The 14,470-nt window shown below is 39.3% G+C and overlaps 1 protein-coding gene across 1 annotated transcript; it reads left to right on the forward strand.

The window, feature by feature from the left end:
- Positions 1–285: 285 nt before the first annotated feature.
- Positions 286–14,419, forward strand: LOC103509342 (nucleolar complex protein 3 homolog). The gene is made up of 19 exons (XM_017444153.2): positions 286–404; positions 955–1,235; positions 1,479–1,669; positions 2,051–2,316; positions 2,740–2,896; positions 3,440–3,573; positions 3,970–4,170; positions 4,796–4,981; positions 6,205–6,386; positions 7,046–7,254; positions 7,726–7,907; positions 8,464–8,595; positions 8,861–8,958; positions 9,032–9,092; positions 10,201–10,266; positions 10,531–10,712; positions 12,154–12,362; positions 13,454–13,635; positions 14,258–14,419. Exons 1-19 carry the CDS (start codon positions 402–404, stop codon positions 14,417–14,419), a joined length of 3,084 nt encoding a protein of 1,027 aa, XP_017299642.1. The 5' UTR covers positions 286–401.
- The last annotated feature ends 51 nt before the right edge of the window (positions 14,420–14,470 follow it).

Raw genomic sequence — 14,470 nt, forward strand, 5'->3', positions numbered from 1 at the left:
CATTATTTATTGATAAGGATCAAAATGGTAAGTTATCAGTCAACTCACACACAGGTACTTCCATTAAAACATTGCCTACATTTCATGGGCTATGGACCATGGTAGGGCTTCAGAAAAGCCAAAGAGAAACAGGACTGATAACTGGCCTGTGGTCTGTTCCATGAATGATTGTGCACTCCCTACTCCTCTGATTCCATTCTATGTACAGCCTGTGTGTGGAGTGAGGAGTCATCTGTGGCACAGGCTACGTAACTCATTGATACCTATGTCTACCATCTCATGTTGATTTGGATCTGTATCCAACACCTTGTTCGACCTATCTGGAGGAATCATAATCGTTCCATTGTTATCTACTCTTTAAAGTACTTCTCCCCATTACCTATTTATTGATAAGGATCAAAATGGTAAGTTATCAGTCAACTCACACACAGGTACTTCCATTAAAACATTGCCTACATTTCATGGGCTATGGACCATGGTAGGGCTTCAGAAAAGCCAAAGAGAAACAGGACTGATAACTGGCCTGTGGTCTGTTCCATGAATGACTGTGCACTCCCTACTCCTCTGATTCCACTCTATGTACAGCCTGTGTGTGGAGTGAGGACTGTGAGGAGTCATCTGTGGCACAGGCTACGTAACTCATTGATACCTATGTCTACCATCTCATGTTGGAGCTTTTGTTGACACTGATGAATCTCCATGCAGGCTCAGCCGAGCCTGAGCCTTGAAACAAACATGCCAAGATATGACCATAGACACAATTAGAAGCATCATACCATTAGTACTGTTACTTGTGTGAGATAGAGTGGACAAGGGCCTGAATACTTGACTATTGAACTATCAGAATGCCATATTTGGTAATTTAGGTAATTATGCAGAAGTTACATCCGTGAAAAAGAAAAGCTCCTTTTTGTATTTAGTGGTATGTTTTCACATTTGATTTTCTTATTGCAGGTTAAAAAGAAGAAGACTCTGGCTAAGAAATTCAAAGTGAGCAATGTGAAAATAAAAAACAAGACCAAAACCAAGCTTATGAAAGCTGGCAAGTTAAAGAAGACCAAACCTAAGAAACTTGTTCACCGTAAGAAGAAAGAGCTTCCAAGCACAATTGAAGAAGTACAGCCTGAAGATGATCAGACATTGGTAGATATGATTGATGAAACTGACCTGGCATATTTGCTGAGACCGGACATAGCCAAGAGTTACAGTTTACTTCAGTCTCTCAGGAACAAAAGGTTGGTTGGTATCTATTAATGTTGTCTTGAAGTTATGTAAACTAACAGCACTCTGAATGCACCAATTCCTCATTCATTACTGAAGTTAAGTAGTATTGTACATGGTTGATATCTAGATGAGTAAACATCTATTACAAGATGTGCTGCTACTTTGGGGTGCTTTCACCTTTGTGAAGACAAGGCTGCCTCTCACATGCCAAAAGAAAAGTTATATACCTAAATATAATTTGTTTCTTCTTTCAGTGAGAAATCTGAACCTCGTAGAAAGAGGCAGAAAGTGAAGAACAATGAAGAAGAGAAAGAATTGACAAACTTTGAGGGTGAATATGAGAAGACGAGAGAAGAAGATGAGGCATACCAGCATACACAGAAGAAACTTCTCCCAATTAAAACAAAGACAGGACTCATTGATAGAACCATGGAAAGACCTGAAGGTACACACTTCCTCTTTCCTTATCTATTATCTTGCTAATTTTTCCATTGTATCTATCCTTCTCTTAAAAAAAAAAAAAAAAAAAAAAATGATAGTTCATGTACATTGTACCTACTAGGAATTGAACAGAATATGCCTTGAAGTTTAATGTTTTTTAGAGCCCTAATCTGACTTAAGTAACACCCACTCCTACGGAGCTCCAAAGTCCAAAATTTTATGTGCTATCATCCTTTAGGTAGGCATTTAACGTTTTTACCAAATTTTATTAAAATTAGGAAACCATTCCCAGAGCTAATTTGGAAATGGACAAGCTAGAAGAAAAAAAAATGTTGAGTTGAAACTTAGAACTCTTTTCATTTTTTCAATTGCTTTCCTCTTTCAGATTTGGATCTGGAGAAGAACGAGAAGTACATTCGTAAGAAGAAGGAGAAGAAGAAGAAAGGAGATGAAGAGGAAGAAGACAATGAACATGAGGAGGAGAAGGAGCCGGTGACAGACTATCTGGAAGGACAACGCAAGGAATATCTCGAGGATGAAGAACCGGTGACAACGGCACAGTTGATGGCATCACGGGAGGGAGTTATTCAGAAGTATAAGTTCAAGATTGGTATCCTTGCTAGTGGACTGCTGGAGAATCCAGAGGAAAAGGTAAACTAACATGAGGGGATCTCTTGTTCAGTACTTGATAACTGAGAACTTCTTGAACTTTTTTATTGTTATTATTAAAACACATTCTGGATTTACTTTTTTTTTTTTAACAATCAGTATAAAATGGGTGAAAAACTATGACTCTGTTGGAAATCAAAACAGGACCTCTGGTGTGTGCTAAACAAAATGTGATACCCACTCGGCCACAGAGGTCCCTATTGTTTTGTTACTCATTAATTTACCTATTAAGTATGTATTATTTGATGTAGGTACTGTTTGTTTCCTTAAATCAAGAACCTAATAAAAGTGTTGATAACTTTACTTCTTTGTTTCCTTAGATTAAGAACTTGAAACTTCCTGTTTGTTTCCTTAAATCAAGAACCTAATAAAAGTGTTGATAACTTTACTTCTTTGTTTCCTTAGATTAAGAACTTGAAACTTCTACTGGATATCATGAGAAGCAGGGATCCAGAGCTCAGAGTTACAGTCAAGAAACTAGTTACTCTCTCACTACTAGAGATATTCAAGGATCTTCTGCCCAGTTATGCCATCAAACATCACAATGCTCCCGGAACCAAATGTAAGAGTCTTACTTAGTATCTATCCTAATCCCCCCTCATAAGATGATGGGTGAGATAGATTTTATTTGGTGGATCAACCCAAGACCACTACAAAATATTTGCAATTTAAAATATGATTTTGTTTGTTTGGTTTTTTTTTTTTTTTTTTTTTTTTTTTTTTTTAAATTAGGTACCAAAAAAATGAAATATACCTAATCTGTAGTCTAAAACTTACCAAGAAGAGAAGCTGTAGCTCATTTTAAGCTGGTCATTGGGCATGACTGTTTGACTCAACATCTGCATAAATCAATCAATCAATCAATCCATAATCGTTCCATCATGGGACGGGTCGATGTACGAAGCCTCTCCACCAATTTCGATCATTGTATCTCTGCTCCCTCTCGATGTCGTTCCAATTTCCTTGTTTTCTTTGAATATCAGCTCTGATGACATCATCCTTCTCATATCTGCATAAAATTAGCCTTAATATCAAATTAACTAGTATTCCCAATTGGCCTCAAGCTATGCATGTGATAGACTGTTACAACATTTCTTGTTTCCAGTGAAGAAGGAAACACTCAAGCTTCAGACCTACGAATCCAATCTAGTCAAAGGCTACAAGGATTATTTGGCTCTCCTAGAATACAATGCAATGGCGCTTAACAGGAAACGCGGTGACACCAGGAAATATCCTCCTGTAAGTAGAACTTGGTAGATTGAACCCACGCCCTCCTGCTTACCAGGCGAGTGTCTTGACCACTACATCACCGAGGCAGGTATGGCAAAATAGAAAATTTCTTTGAAAAAGATCCATTCGGACCCAAAGGTCTACATTTTCCCCTTTACACCAAACGATTAATAATAATAATAGACTCTTGAGTGGAAGGCAACTCGGCGTTCTCTACCACCTAACCCTTAGAGCTCCATTATTATGTGGTCAAATTCTCAAATAAATGAGGATAAAATTCCATACCTCGGCTAGAATCAAACCCACGCCCTCCTGATTACCAAGCGAGCGTCTTGATCACTACACCACCGATGCTGGTGTACGATTGACTTTACCTAATTATTATTTGATTTTCTACTTCCCCAGCCCATCATCGAGGTGGCGGAGCTGTGTGTGCAATGCTTCTGTGATCTGCTCATCACTCACCCTTATTTCAACTTCTCTCATAACATTGTACAACTGCTCACTGTATACCTAGACAGTGTACATGCTCCGGCTAGGAAACTAGTACACAAATGTTATACTCAGGTGTTCAAGGAAGATAAGAAGGGTGCAATATCTCTAGTGGTAAGTAGCATCATCAGATTACTTGTGGGCTGTACCTCTTTAAGGGTCTACAACAGATTACATGAGGGTTCTACCTACATATGCTAAGGTCGGGTCTATGGTTGACTCTCTTTTAATTTAAGCAACAGCCAAACAGCACTGTAAATCGCGTGTTTTACGAACTTGTTCTATTCTAATTTATTTATTTTACAATAAACGGGATAGACCCTATACTACCTAGATTACAATATTTTTTTTTTTTTTTTTAGTTTTAGTTTGAACAGGGCTTTTTTTTTTTTTTTTTTTTAAAATTAGGTTTATTTTCCTTTTTTTTTTTAGTATTAGTATGAACAGTGCTTTATTTTATTTATATTTTTAACAGTAGGTTTATGTTCCTATGTAGGTTTATGTTCCTATGGTATGGCCTAATGACAAATAATAATAATAATAATAATTGAATAATTCTATTACACAGATTGTACGTCCTATCAATCAATATTAGATACCTACCTAGTTATCCTTTAATATAATTTATTCGATTCTATTCTGCTACCCATGTTCTATTCTGCGCACTTTGTTTTGTAATAATTCTACTCTATTAGACGTGTTCTATTCTAATAATTGAATACCTAATTCTATTGTACAGATAGTACGTCGTATCAATCAACTGGTCAAGGCGAGAGCTCGATCTCATCCTGAAATCATCTCCGTGCTCCTTTCACTCCGCATCAAGGATATTAATCTGGACAAGGAGAAGGAAGAGGAACTCAAGAAGAAACGCTTCATGACCAGACAGGAGAAACTCATCCGCATGTCACGTCGGGAACGAAAGGTAATAATAATAATAATAGTAGTGCTTATTTAAACTGCTCGAATAGGACTGAAAAGTCCCTTTACTCCAGCAGTAGGCTACTACTATTATTGTGGTCAAATTCTCAAATTATATTGAGGACAAAATTCCATACCTCGGCTGGGATTGAACCCACGCCCTCCTGTTTACCAGGCGAGCGCCTTGACCACTACACCACCGAGGCAGGTAAGGGAATATTTCAGTGAACGCGAGTCGCTTGTCTAACCTCTAAAAGCCCTGTGTCCAACATTTTGGACATTTTTTTAACCTAATCCTAAAAGCCCAGCGTAAAATGTACAAAATTTTTAATGTTGGCATTTACTTAAGCTTACAAACAGCTCAGCAGCTCCTTGCTTCTAGGCGTACAACTAACATATTCAAAATTTTGAACACTGGTAAGTACAAAACCCATATAAAGTCCTTCGGCCTTTAGAGGTTAATTGGTCCTGCCGAATATTTCAGTGAACGCGAGTCGCTTGTCTAACCTCTAAAAGCCCTGTGTCCAACATTTTGGACATTTTTTAACCTAATCCTAAAAGCCCAGCGTAAAATGTCCAAAAATTTTAAATGCTGGCATTTAAGCTTACAAACAGCTTAGCAGCTCTTTGCTTCTAGGCCTACAACTAACATATTCAAAATTTTGAACACTGAATGTCCAAAATTTTTAAATGCTGGCATTTAAGCTTACAAACAGCTTAGCAGCTCTTTGCTTCTAGGCCTACAACTAACATATTCAAAATTTTGAACACTGGTAAGTACAAAACCCATATAAAGTCCTTCGGCCTTTAGAAGTTAATTGGTCCTGCCATGGAAGCCAGCAAAGATATTGTAGAAAAATACTGGGATGCTTGGGGAAGAATGGCCTAATAGTCAATACCTTCTGCATTTGTAAATAACAACAGAACTAATTCAGTTAGTCCGATCCGACTTGGTTCAAATTCGAATAAGTAAGCACATTGGAATCTTAGTCGCCAGAAAAACCAAACCTTTGAAAATGATAGAGAGTCAATACTTAGCTATAGAGGGTCTTTATCATTTCCATAGGTTTGGTTTTGCAGGCGACTACCTGCTACTAAAAGTCGCGCGACTACTCTTTCAATGTGTGACGGACATAACTTTCCTAATCCCTTGTTTATACTATTGAATATTAATGTCCCATCACTACAATATAATAATACGTGTTATTTCTCGTATTTGTTTGCCAGAATAACAAGAAGGCGGCTGTACTGGAGCGTGAACTGTTGGAAACCAAGGCTGAGGAAAACAAGCAAGTCAAACAGAACTACATGACTGAAGTCACCAAGATAGTGTTCACCATATATTTCCGAATATTGAAGAAAGACCCGCGCTCCAAACTACTCAGTGCAACGCTGGAAGGATTGGCCAAGTAAGATTTTTCTATGCTTTTTTCTTTCTTCTTAATTTGTGACGGTCGGTCCTTGGTTAATTGCGGATAGTAAAAAAAAAGATTCGGGAAATTTTGGCATTCAAGGTACCCTACTACCCCATCTGTTTAGTTTGAACTTGAACCAGCTCCTCAATTGTTCTCATGAGAATGAGAGCACCCCGAAATGGCAGTTGGGAGACTGAGGGGGGTGATGGCCTTTGGTTGAAGTTTTTGAAGACTCCAAGTGGTCCCGCGACGCAGACGCATCCATCGTGAGAACCTGTCATTGATCTCTGGCAAAACCCTATAACCACTGCTCAATTCCTGGAATTGCCAATTGCATTGCCGGGTTGAAGTGAGGAAGGAGAGGAGAGGAGACTGCTACTACAACAACAACAACAACAACCACCCCGAAATGGTCAGACATCCGTTATACGATTTCCACCCGGGGCGGATTTTATCCTAAACAGATCTGATAGGGTTCGTTCTCCGAACGGCTGGCTTTCTCCTACCCTGTCTTACTTCTCTAGCCTCGCTCTCGGGACGATAAGACCTTAGCAGTTACAGTTCCCACTATTACTTAAACCTCTTTGGATGGACAAAAATACTTGTAAAATTAATATTAAAATTTTATAATGTTTAAAAATCTTGTGTTTCAGATTCGCTCACTGTATCAACTTGGATTTCTATCAGGACTTGGTGAATGTGTTGGATCATTTGATTCGTACCGAGCCTCTCACTGTGCGGGAACAAATGCATTGTGTACAGACAGTGTTCACAATATTGTCAGGCCAGGGGGAAATGCTCTGCATAGATCCCATGCACTTCTATACACATCTCTACAAAAACCTGCTCTATGTTCATATAGGTGAGAACAACAAAACCTAACTTTTAGAGCTCCATTATTTCAATTACAACAAGATACAACAATTACAAGAAGATTTACCGAGTCTTCAATCAAGTATTTCAATTACAGTCATATTTCTCAAATAAATGAGAAAAAAAATCATGTCTGGCCTGGGATTGAACCCGCGCACTCTTGTTTATCAAGCAAATGCTTTGACCATTACTGCTCCGAAGAGAATGAACAGAAATTTTGAAATTGAACTCTGTCGAACGAAAGAACAAGTATGTTAGTTTTAACTGTTTTAATTCCAATATTTTGCCACACCAAAATTTAATTCTGAACAAAGTTAACGCGTCTTGGAGAGTGGCACTATTGAGATTATTAGAACTCACGAAGAAATTTCACATTTCTCGTCTTGTACTTTTTTTTCAAAAGACTAGACGAAATTGATTTTCTTCAGGAAAACTTATCCACATCTTGTTTATATCTCAGGCAAAACTCAGCCGGACTTGACCATTATTCTGGACACATTCCAAGACATTCTGATTCGTCGTCGTAAGAAGTTATCTCAGCAGAAGATCTTGGCGTTCACCAAACGACTCGGTACTCTGGCTCTACAGAATCATCAGCATGGCACCCTAGCAGTTATGGCACTTATCAAGAATGTACTACAGGTGAGACTTATATTATTTCCTATTCTTCCATCTCAATTTCCATGTAATATAATGGAACATCTTGTTCTAAGCTGACGGTCTAAATAAAGCACGACCTATTTATACGAATAAGTTTCATTTCTAGCCAGACTAGTTAGTTTGGAGGGTAACGCGTCTGCCTTGTAAGAGCTAGGTGGATCCCCACCCAGGGCGAATTTTATCCTAAACAGATAAGGTTCGTTCCTGGAACGGCTGGCTTTCTCCTATCCTGTCCTTCTTCTCTCTTCATTTTCGGGGCGATAAGACCTCAGCAAAGTTCCCTCTATCAAACCTTTCTGAAAAAACTAATTATTTTTTTGTCTCATTTCTCAGCTCACCAAATGTGGCGATATGTTACTAGAGGCAGACAATGCATCAGGCCAAGGTGTATATGAACCTTATGTTCCTGGAACGGCTAGCTTTCTCCTATCCTGTCCTTCTCTCTTCACTTTCGGGACGATAAGACCTCAGCAGTTAAAGTTCCCTTTATCAAACCTTTCTGAAAAAACTAATATTAATTTTTTGTCTCATTTCTCAGCTCACCAAGTGTGGCGATATGTTACTAGAGGCAGACAATGCATCAGGCCAAGGTGTATATGAACCGTACCTCGAGGAACCTGAATATTGTAATGCCAATGCTTCCTCTCTCTGGGAACTAACAGCACTGCAAGTGAGTATTCCTTCAATGACTAAGTACTGAGCACTGCAAGTGAATATTCCTTCAATGACTAAGTACTGAAGTATCTCTTGTATTTGGGTCATGAATAGCGCACAAAGAATTTGTTGTCGGGAGAAGGTAGAAATTTCCTAGGAACAAAATCAAGTTATAGTTTTTTTTTTTCTTTTTTTTTTTTGCCATGAAAAAGCTGTTCTTGTGGATTATAAACAAAATTCAATCACTAACTGTGTTCCAATTAATTATTTTGTATTCACAGAGGCATTATCACCCCACTATTCAGAAGTTAGCTATTCATCTGATGAACGGAGCTCCACCGACAGGCAATGGCTCCCTACCTACTGACCTGGCCAAACTGTAAGTATGCCTACTTCATTATTTTCTTTGATCCCATTGTATCGATCACCACTGTACCTCTCTCCATTACTAGTCGTGCTGTATTTCTTGCTGTTGTTACTGGATGTCGAAGGCCGATCCAGAGTGTCCAAGACGTAAGCCCAGCTCTCCTCACGAGGTTTAGCCATGCCGCTGGTACTTGGTTGTATTTCATCGGATGAAGTGAGAGGGGAACGGGAGTATGAGTCCGGGGTTCGATATACGGGAGGATCCAGGTCGATCAATTTACCTGGAATAGTATAATTGGGTGGGCGTTACTACGAGGTACGAGGTTCACTGAAAGTGACGGAAATCTCAAAGAAAGTACAGGAAAGAAGACTTCAGTGGTTTGGACATAATAATAATAATAATAGTGCTTATTTATACTGCTCGAATAGGACTGAAAAGTCCCTTTACTCCAGCAGTAGGCTACTACTATTATTGTGGTCAAATTCTCAAATTATATTGAGGACAAAATTCCATACCTCGGCTGGGATTGAACCCACGCCCTCCTGTTTACCAGGCGAGCGCCTTGACCACTACACCACCGAGGCAGGTAAGGGAATATTTCAGTGAACGCGAGTCGCTTGTCTAACCTCTAAAAGCCCTGTGTCCAACATTTTGGACATTTTTTTAACCTAATCCTAAAAGCCCAGCGTAGAATGTCCAAAATTTTTAAATGCTGGCATTTAAGCTTACAAACAGCTTAGCAGCTCTTTGCTTCTAGGCCTACAACTAACATATTCAAAATTTTGAACACTGGTAAGTACAAAACCCATATAAAGTCCTTCGGCCTTTAGAGGTTAATTGGTCCTGCCATGGAAGCCAGCCAAGATATTGTAGAAAAATACTGGGATGCTTGGGGAAGAATGGCCTAATAGTCAATACCTTCTGCATTTGTAAATAACAACAGAACTAATTCAGTTAGTCCGATCAGACTTGGTTCAAATTCGAATAAGTTACTTACTTAGCACATTGGAATCTTAGTCGCCTGAAAAACCAAACCTATGAAAATGATAGAGAGTCAATACTTAGCTATAGAGGGTCTTTATCGTTTCCATAGGTTTGGTTTTGCAGGCGACTACGTGCTACTGAAAGTCGCGCGACTACTCTTTCAATGTGTGACGGACACAACTTTCCTAGTCCCTTGTTTATACTATTGAATATTAATGTCCCATCACTACAATATAATAATACGTGTTATTTTCCCTATTTGTTTGCCAGAATAACAAGAAGGCGGCTGTACTGGAGCGTGAACTGTTGGAAACCAAGGCTGAGGAAAACAAGCAAGTCAAACAAAGCACATTGGAATCTTAGTCGCCTGAAAAACCAAACCTTTGAACATGATAGAGAGTCAATACTTAGCTATAGAGGGTCTTTATCATTTCCATAGGTTTGGTTTTGCAGGCGACTACCTGCTACTAAAAGTCGCGCGACTACTCTTTCAATGTGTGACGGACATAACTTTCCTAATCCCTTGTTTATACTATTGAATATTAATGTCCCATCACTACAATATAATAATACGTGTTATTTCTCGTATTTGTTTGCCAGAATAACAAGAAGGCGGCTGTACTGGAGCGTGAACTGTTGGAAACCAAGGCTGAGGAAAACAAGCAAGTCAAACAGAACTACATGACTGAAGTCACCAAGATAGTGTTCACCATATATTTCCGAATATTGAAGAAAGACCCGCGCTCCAAACTACTCAGTGCAACGCTGGAAGGATTGGCCAAGTAAGATTTTTCTATGCTTTTTTCTTTCTTCTTAATTTGTGACGGTCGGTCCTTGGTTAATTGCGGATAGTAAAAAAAAAAGATTGAAAACCCCGTGAAAAATCGGGGAAATTTTGGCATTCAAGGTACCCCACTACCCCATCTGTTTAGTTTGAACTTAGATTGAAAACCCCGTGAAAAATCGGGGAAATTTTGGCATTCAAGGTACCCCACTACCCCATCTGTTTAGTTTGAACTTGAACCAGCTCCTCAATTGTTCTCATGAGAATGAGAGCACCCCGAAATGGCAGTTGGGAGACTGAGGGGGGTGATGGCCTTTGGTTGAAGTTTTTGAAGACTCCAAGTGGTCCCGCGACGCAGACGCATCCATCGTGAGAACCTGTCATTGATCTCTGGCAAAACCCTATAACCACTGCTCAATTCCTGGAATTGCCAATTGCATTGCCGGGTTGAAGTGAGGAAGGAGAGGAGAGGAGACTGCTACTACAACAACAACAACAACCACCCCGAAATGGTCAGACATCCGTTATACGATTTCCACCCGGGGCGGATTTTATCCTAAACAGATCTGATAGGGTTCGTTCTCCGAACGGCTGGCTTTCTCCTACCCTGTCTTACTTCTCTAGCCTCGCTCTCGGGACGATAAGACCTTAGCAGTTACAGTTCCCACTATTACTTAAACCTCTTTGGATGGACAAAAATACTTGTAAAATTGAAGATTGAAAACCCCGTGAAAAATCGGGGAATTTTGGCGTTCAAGGTACCCCACCACCTCATCTGTTTAGTTTGAACTTGAACCAGCTCCTCAATTGTTCTCATGAGAATGAGAGCACCCCGAAATGGCAGTTGGGAGACTGAGGGGGGTGATGGCCTTTGGTTGAAGTTTTTGCAGACTCCAAGTGGTCCCGCGACGCAGAGAACCTGTCGCATCCATCGTGAGAACCTGTCATTGATCTCTGGCAAAACTCTATAACCACTGCTGAATTCCTGGAATTGTCAACTGCATTGCTGGGTTGATGTGAGGAAAGAGAGGAGACTGCTAACTCCTACTACAACAACAACAACCCCGAAATGGTCAGACATCCGTTATACGATTCCCACCCGGGGCGGATTTTATCCTAAATAGATAAGGTTCGTTCTCGGAACGGCTGGCTTTCTCCTACCCTGTCTCCCCTTCTCTCCTCGCTCTCGGGACGATAAGACCTTAGCAGTTACAGTTCCCACTATTACTTAAACCTCTTTGGATGGACAAAAATACTTGTAAAATTAGTGATGGCCTTTGGTTGAAGTTTTTGAAGACTCCAAGTCGTCCCGCGACGCAGACGCATCCATCGACGCAGACGGTCTAATGTAGCAGTTGTTTCGTTGCTATGAAATAAAAAAAAAGGCGTTTAAGCACTCATCTTTCAAAATGAAAATAATTAAAATTCTTGTGTTTCAGATTCGCTCACTGTATCAACTTGGATTTCTATCAGGACTTGGTGAATGTGTTGGATCATTTGATTCGTACCGAGCCTCTCACTGTGCGGGAACAAATGCATTGTGTACAGACAGTGTTCACAATATTGTCAGGCCAGGGGGAAATGCTCTGTATAGATCCCATGCACTTCTATACACATCTCTACAAAAACCTGCTCTATGTTCATATAGGTGAGAACAACAAAACCTAACTTTTAGAGCTTGTAAAATTAATATTAAAATTTTATAATGTTTAAAAATCTTGTGTTTCAGATTCGCTCACTGTATCAACTTGGATTTCTATCAGGACTTGGTGAATGTGTTGGATCATTTGATTCGTACCGAACCTCTCACTGTACGAGAACAAATGCATTGTGTACAGACAGTGTTCACAATATTGTCAGGCCAGGGGGAAATGCTCTGCATAGATCCCATGCACTTCTATACACATCTCTACAAAAACCTGCTCTATGTTCATATAGGTGAGAACAACAAAACCTAACTTTTAGAGCTCCATTATTTCAATTACAACAAGATACAACAATTACAAGAAGATTTACCGAGTCTTCAATCAAGTATTTCAATTACAGTCATATTTCTCAAATAAATGAGGAAAAAAAATCATGTCTGGCCTGGGATTGAACCCGCGCACTCTTGTTGATCAAGCAAATGCTTTGACCATTACTGCTCCGAAGAGAATGAACAGAAATTTTGAAATTGAACTCTGTCGAACGAAAGAACAAGTATGGACAAGAAGATTTACCGAGTCTTCAATCAAGTATTTCAATTACAGTCATATTTCTCAAATAAATGAGAAAAAAAAATCATGTCTGGCCTGGGATTGAACCCGCGCACTCTTGTTTATCAAGCAAATGCTTTGACCATTACTGCTCCGAAGAGAATGAACAGAAATTTTGAAATTGAACTCTGTCGAACGAAAGAACAAGTATGTTAGTTTTAACTGTTTTAATTCCAATATTTTGCCACACCAAAATTTAATTCTGAACAAAGTTAACGCGTCTTGGAGAGTGGCACTATTGAGATTATTAGAACTCACGAAGAAATTTCACATTTCTCGTCTTGTACTTTTTTTTCAAAAGACTAGACGAAATTGATTTTCTTCAGGAAAACTTATCCACATCTTGTTTATATCTCAGGCAAAACTCAGCCGGACTTGACCATTATTCTGGACACATTCCAAGACATTCTGATTCGCCGTCGTAAGAAGTTATCTCAGCAGAAGATCTTGGCGTTCACTTATCCACATCTTGTTTATTTCTCAGGCAAAACTCAACCGGACTTGACCATTATTCTGGACACATTCCAAGACATTCTGATTCGCCGTCGTAAGAAGTTATCTCAGCAGAAGATCTTGGCGTTCACCAAACGACTCGGTACTCTGGCTCTACAGAATCATCAGCATGGCACCCTAGCAGTTATGGCACTTATCAAGAATGTACTACAGGTGAGACTTATATTATTTCCTATTCTTCCATCTCAATTTCCATGTAATATAATGGAACATCTTGTTCTAAGCTGACAGTCTAAATAAAGCACTACCTTCCACTCCAATATATGTGAGTAAGGCATGTGTAGAATTGTTTGTTGTACCTGTTGTACCATTTAGGTACAACAAATGTCATCTTATGTTAATGTCAATCTTAACTTGTCTTTTTTTTTTTTAATTTAAACAGGTCTTAATTATTGTTCCATAAAATGTAATGTTATTACCAATCAAATGACTTTGTTTAGACTGCGAGAGTAAAGGGACTTTTCAGTCCTATGCTGGTAGTATAAACAAGGTATATTCTATTCTATTCTATTCTACCTATTTATACGAATAAGTTCCATTTCTAGCCAGACTAGTTAGTTTGGAGGGTAACGCGTCTGCCTTGTAAGAGCTAGGTGGATCCCCACCCAGGGCGAATTTTATCCTAAACAGATAAGGTTTGTTCCTGGAACGGCTAGCTTTCTCCTATCCTGTCCTTCTCTCTTCACTTTCGGGACGATAAGACCTCAGCAGTTAAAGTTCCCTTTATCAAACCTTTCTGAAAAAACTAATATTAATTTTTTGTCTCATTTCTCAGCTCACCAAGTGTGGCGATATGTTACTAGAGGCAGACAATGCATCAGGCCAAGGTGTATATGAACCGTACCTCGAGGAACCTGAATATTGTAATGCCAATGCTTCCTCTCTCTGGGAACTAGCAGCACTGCAAGTGAGTATTCCTTCAATAACTAAGTACTGAAGTATCTCTTGTATTTGGGTCATGAATAGCGCACAAAGAATTTGTTGTCGG

This window comes from Diaphorina citri, unplaced genomic scaffold (assembly GCF_000475195.1).
Source record: "Diaphorina citri unplaced genomic scaffold, Diaci psyllid genome assembly version 1.1 scaffold489, whole genome shotgun sequence".
NCBI lineage: Eukaryota > Metazoa > Arthropoda > Insecta > Hemiptera > Psyllidae > Diaphorina > Diaphorina citri.

What these genes read in the sequence shown, in the direction of transcription:
- LOC103509342 (XM_017444153.2), top strand. An exon ending in AACCATGGAAAGACCTGAAG is followed by an intron (nt 1,670 to 2,050) that starts GTACACACTTCC and finishes TTCCTCTTTCAG; the next exon opens with ATTTGGATCTGGAGAAGAAC. An exon ending in ACGCTGGAAGGATTGGCCAA is followed by an intron (nt 6,387 to 7,045) that starts GTAAGATTTTTC and finishes CTTGTGTTTCAG; the next exon opens with ATTCGCTCACTGTATCAACT.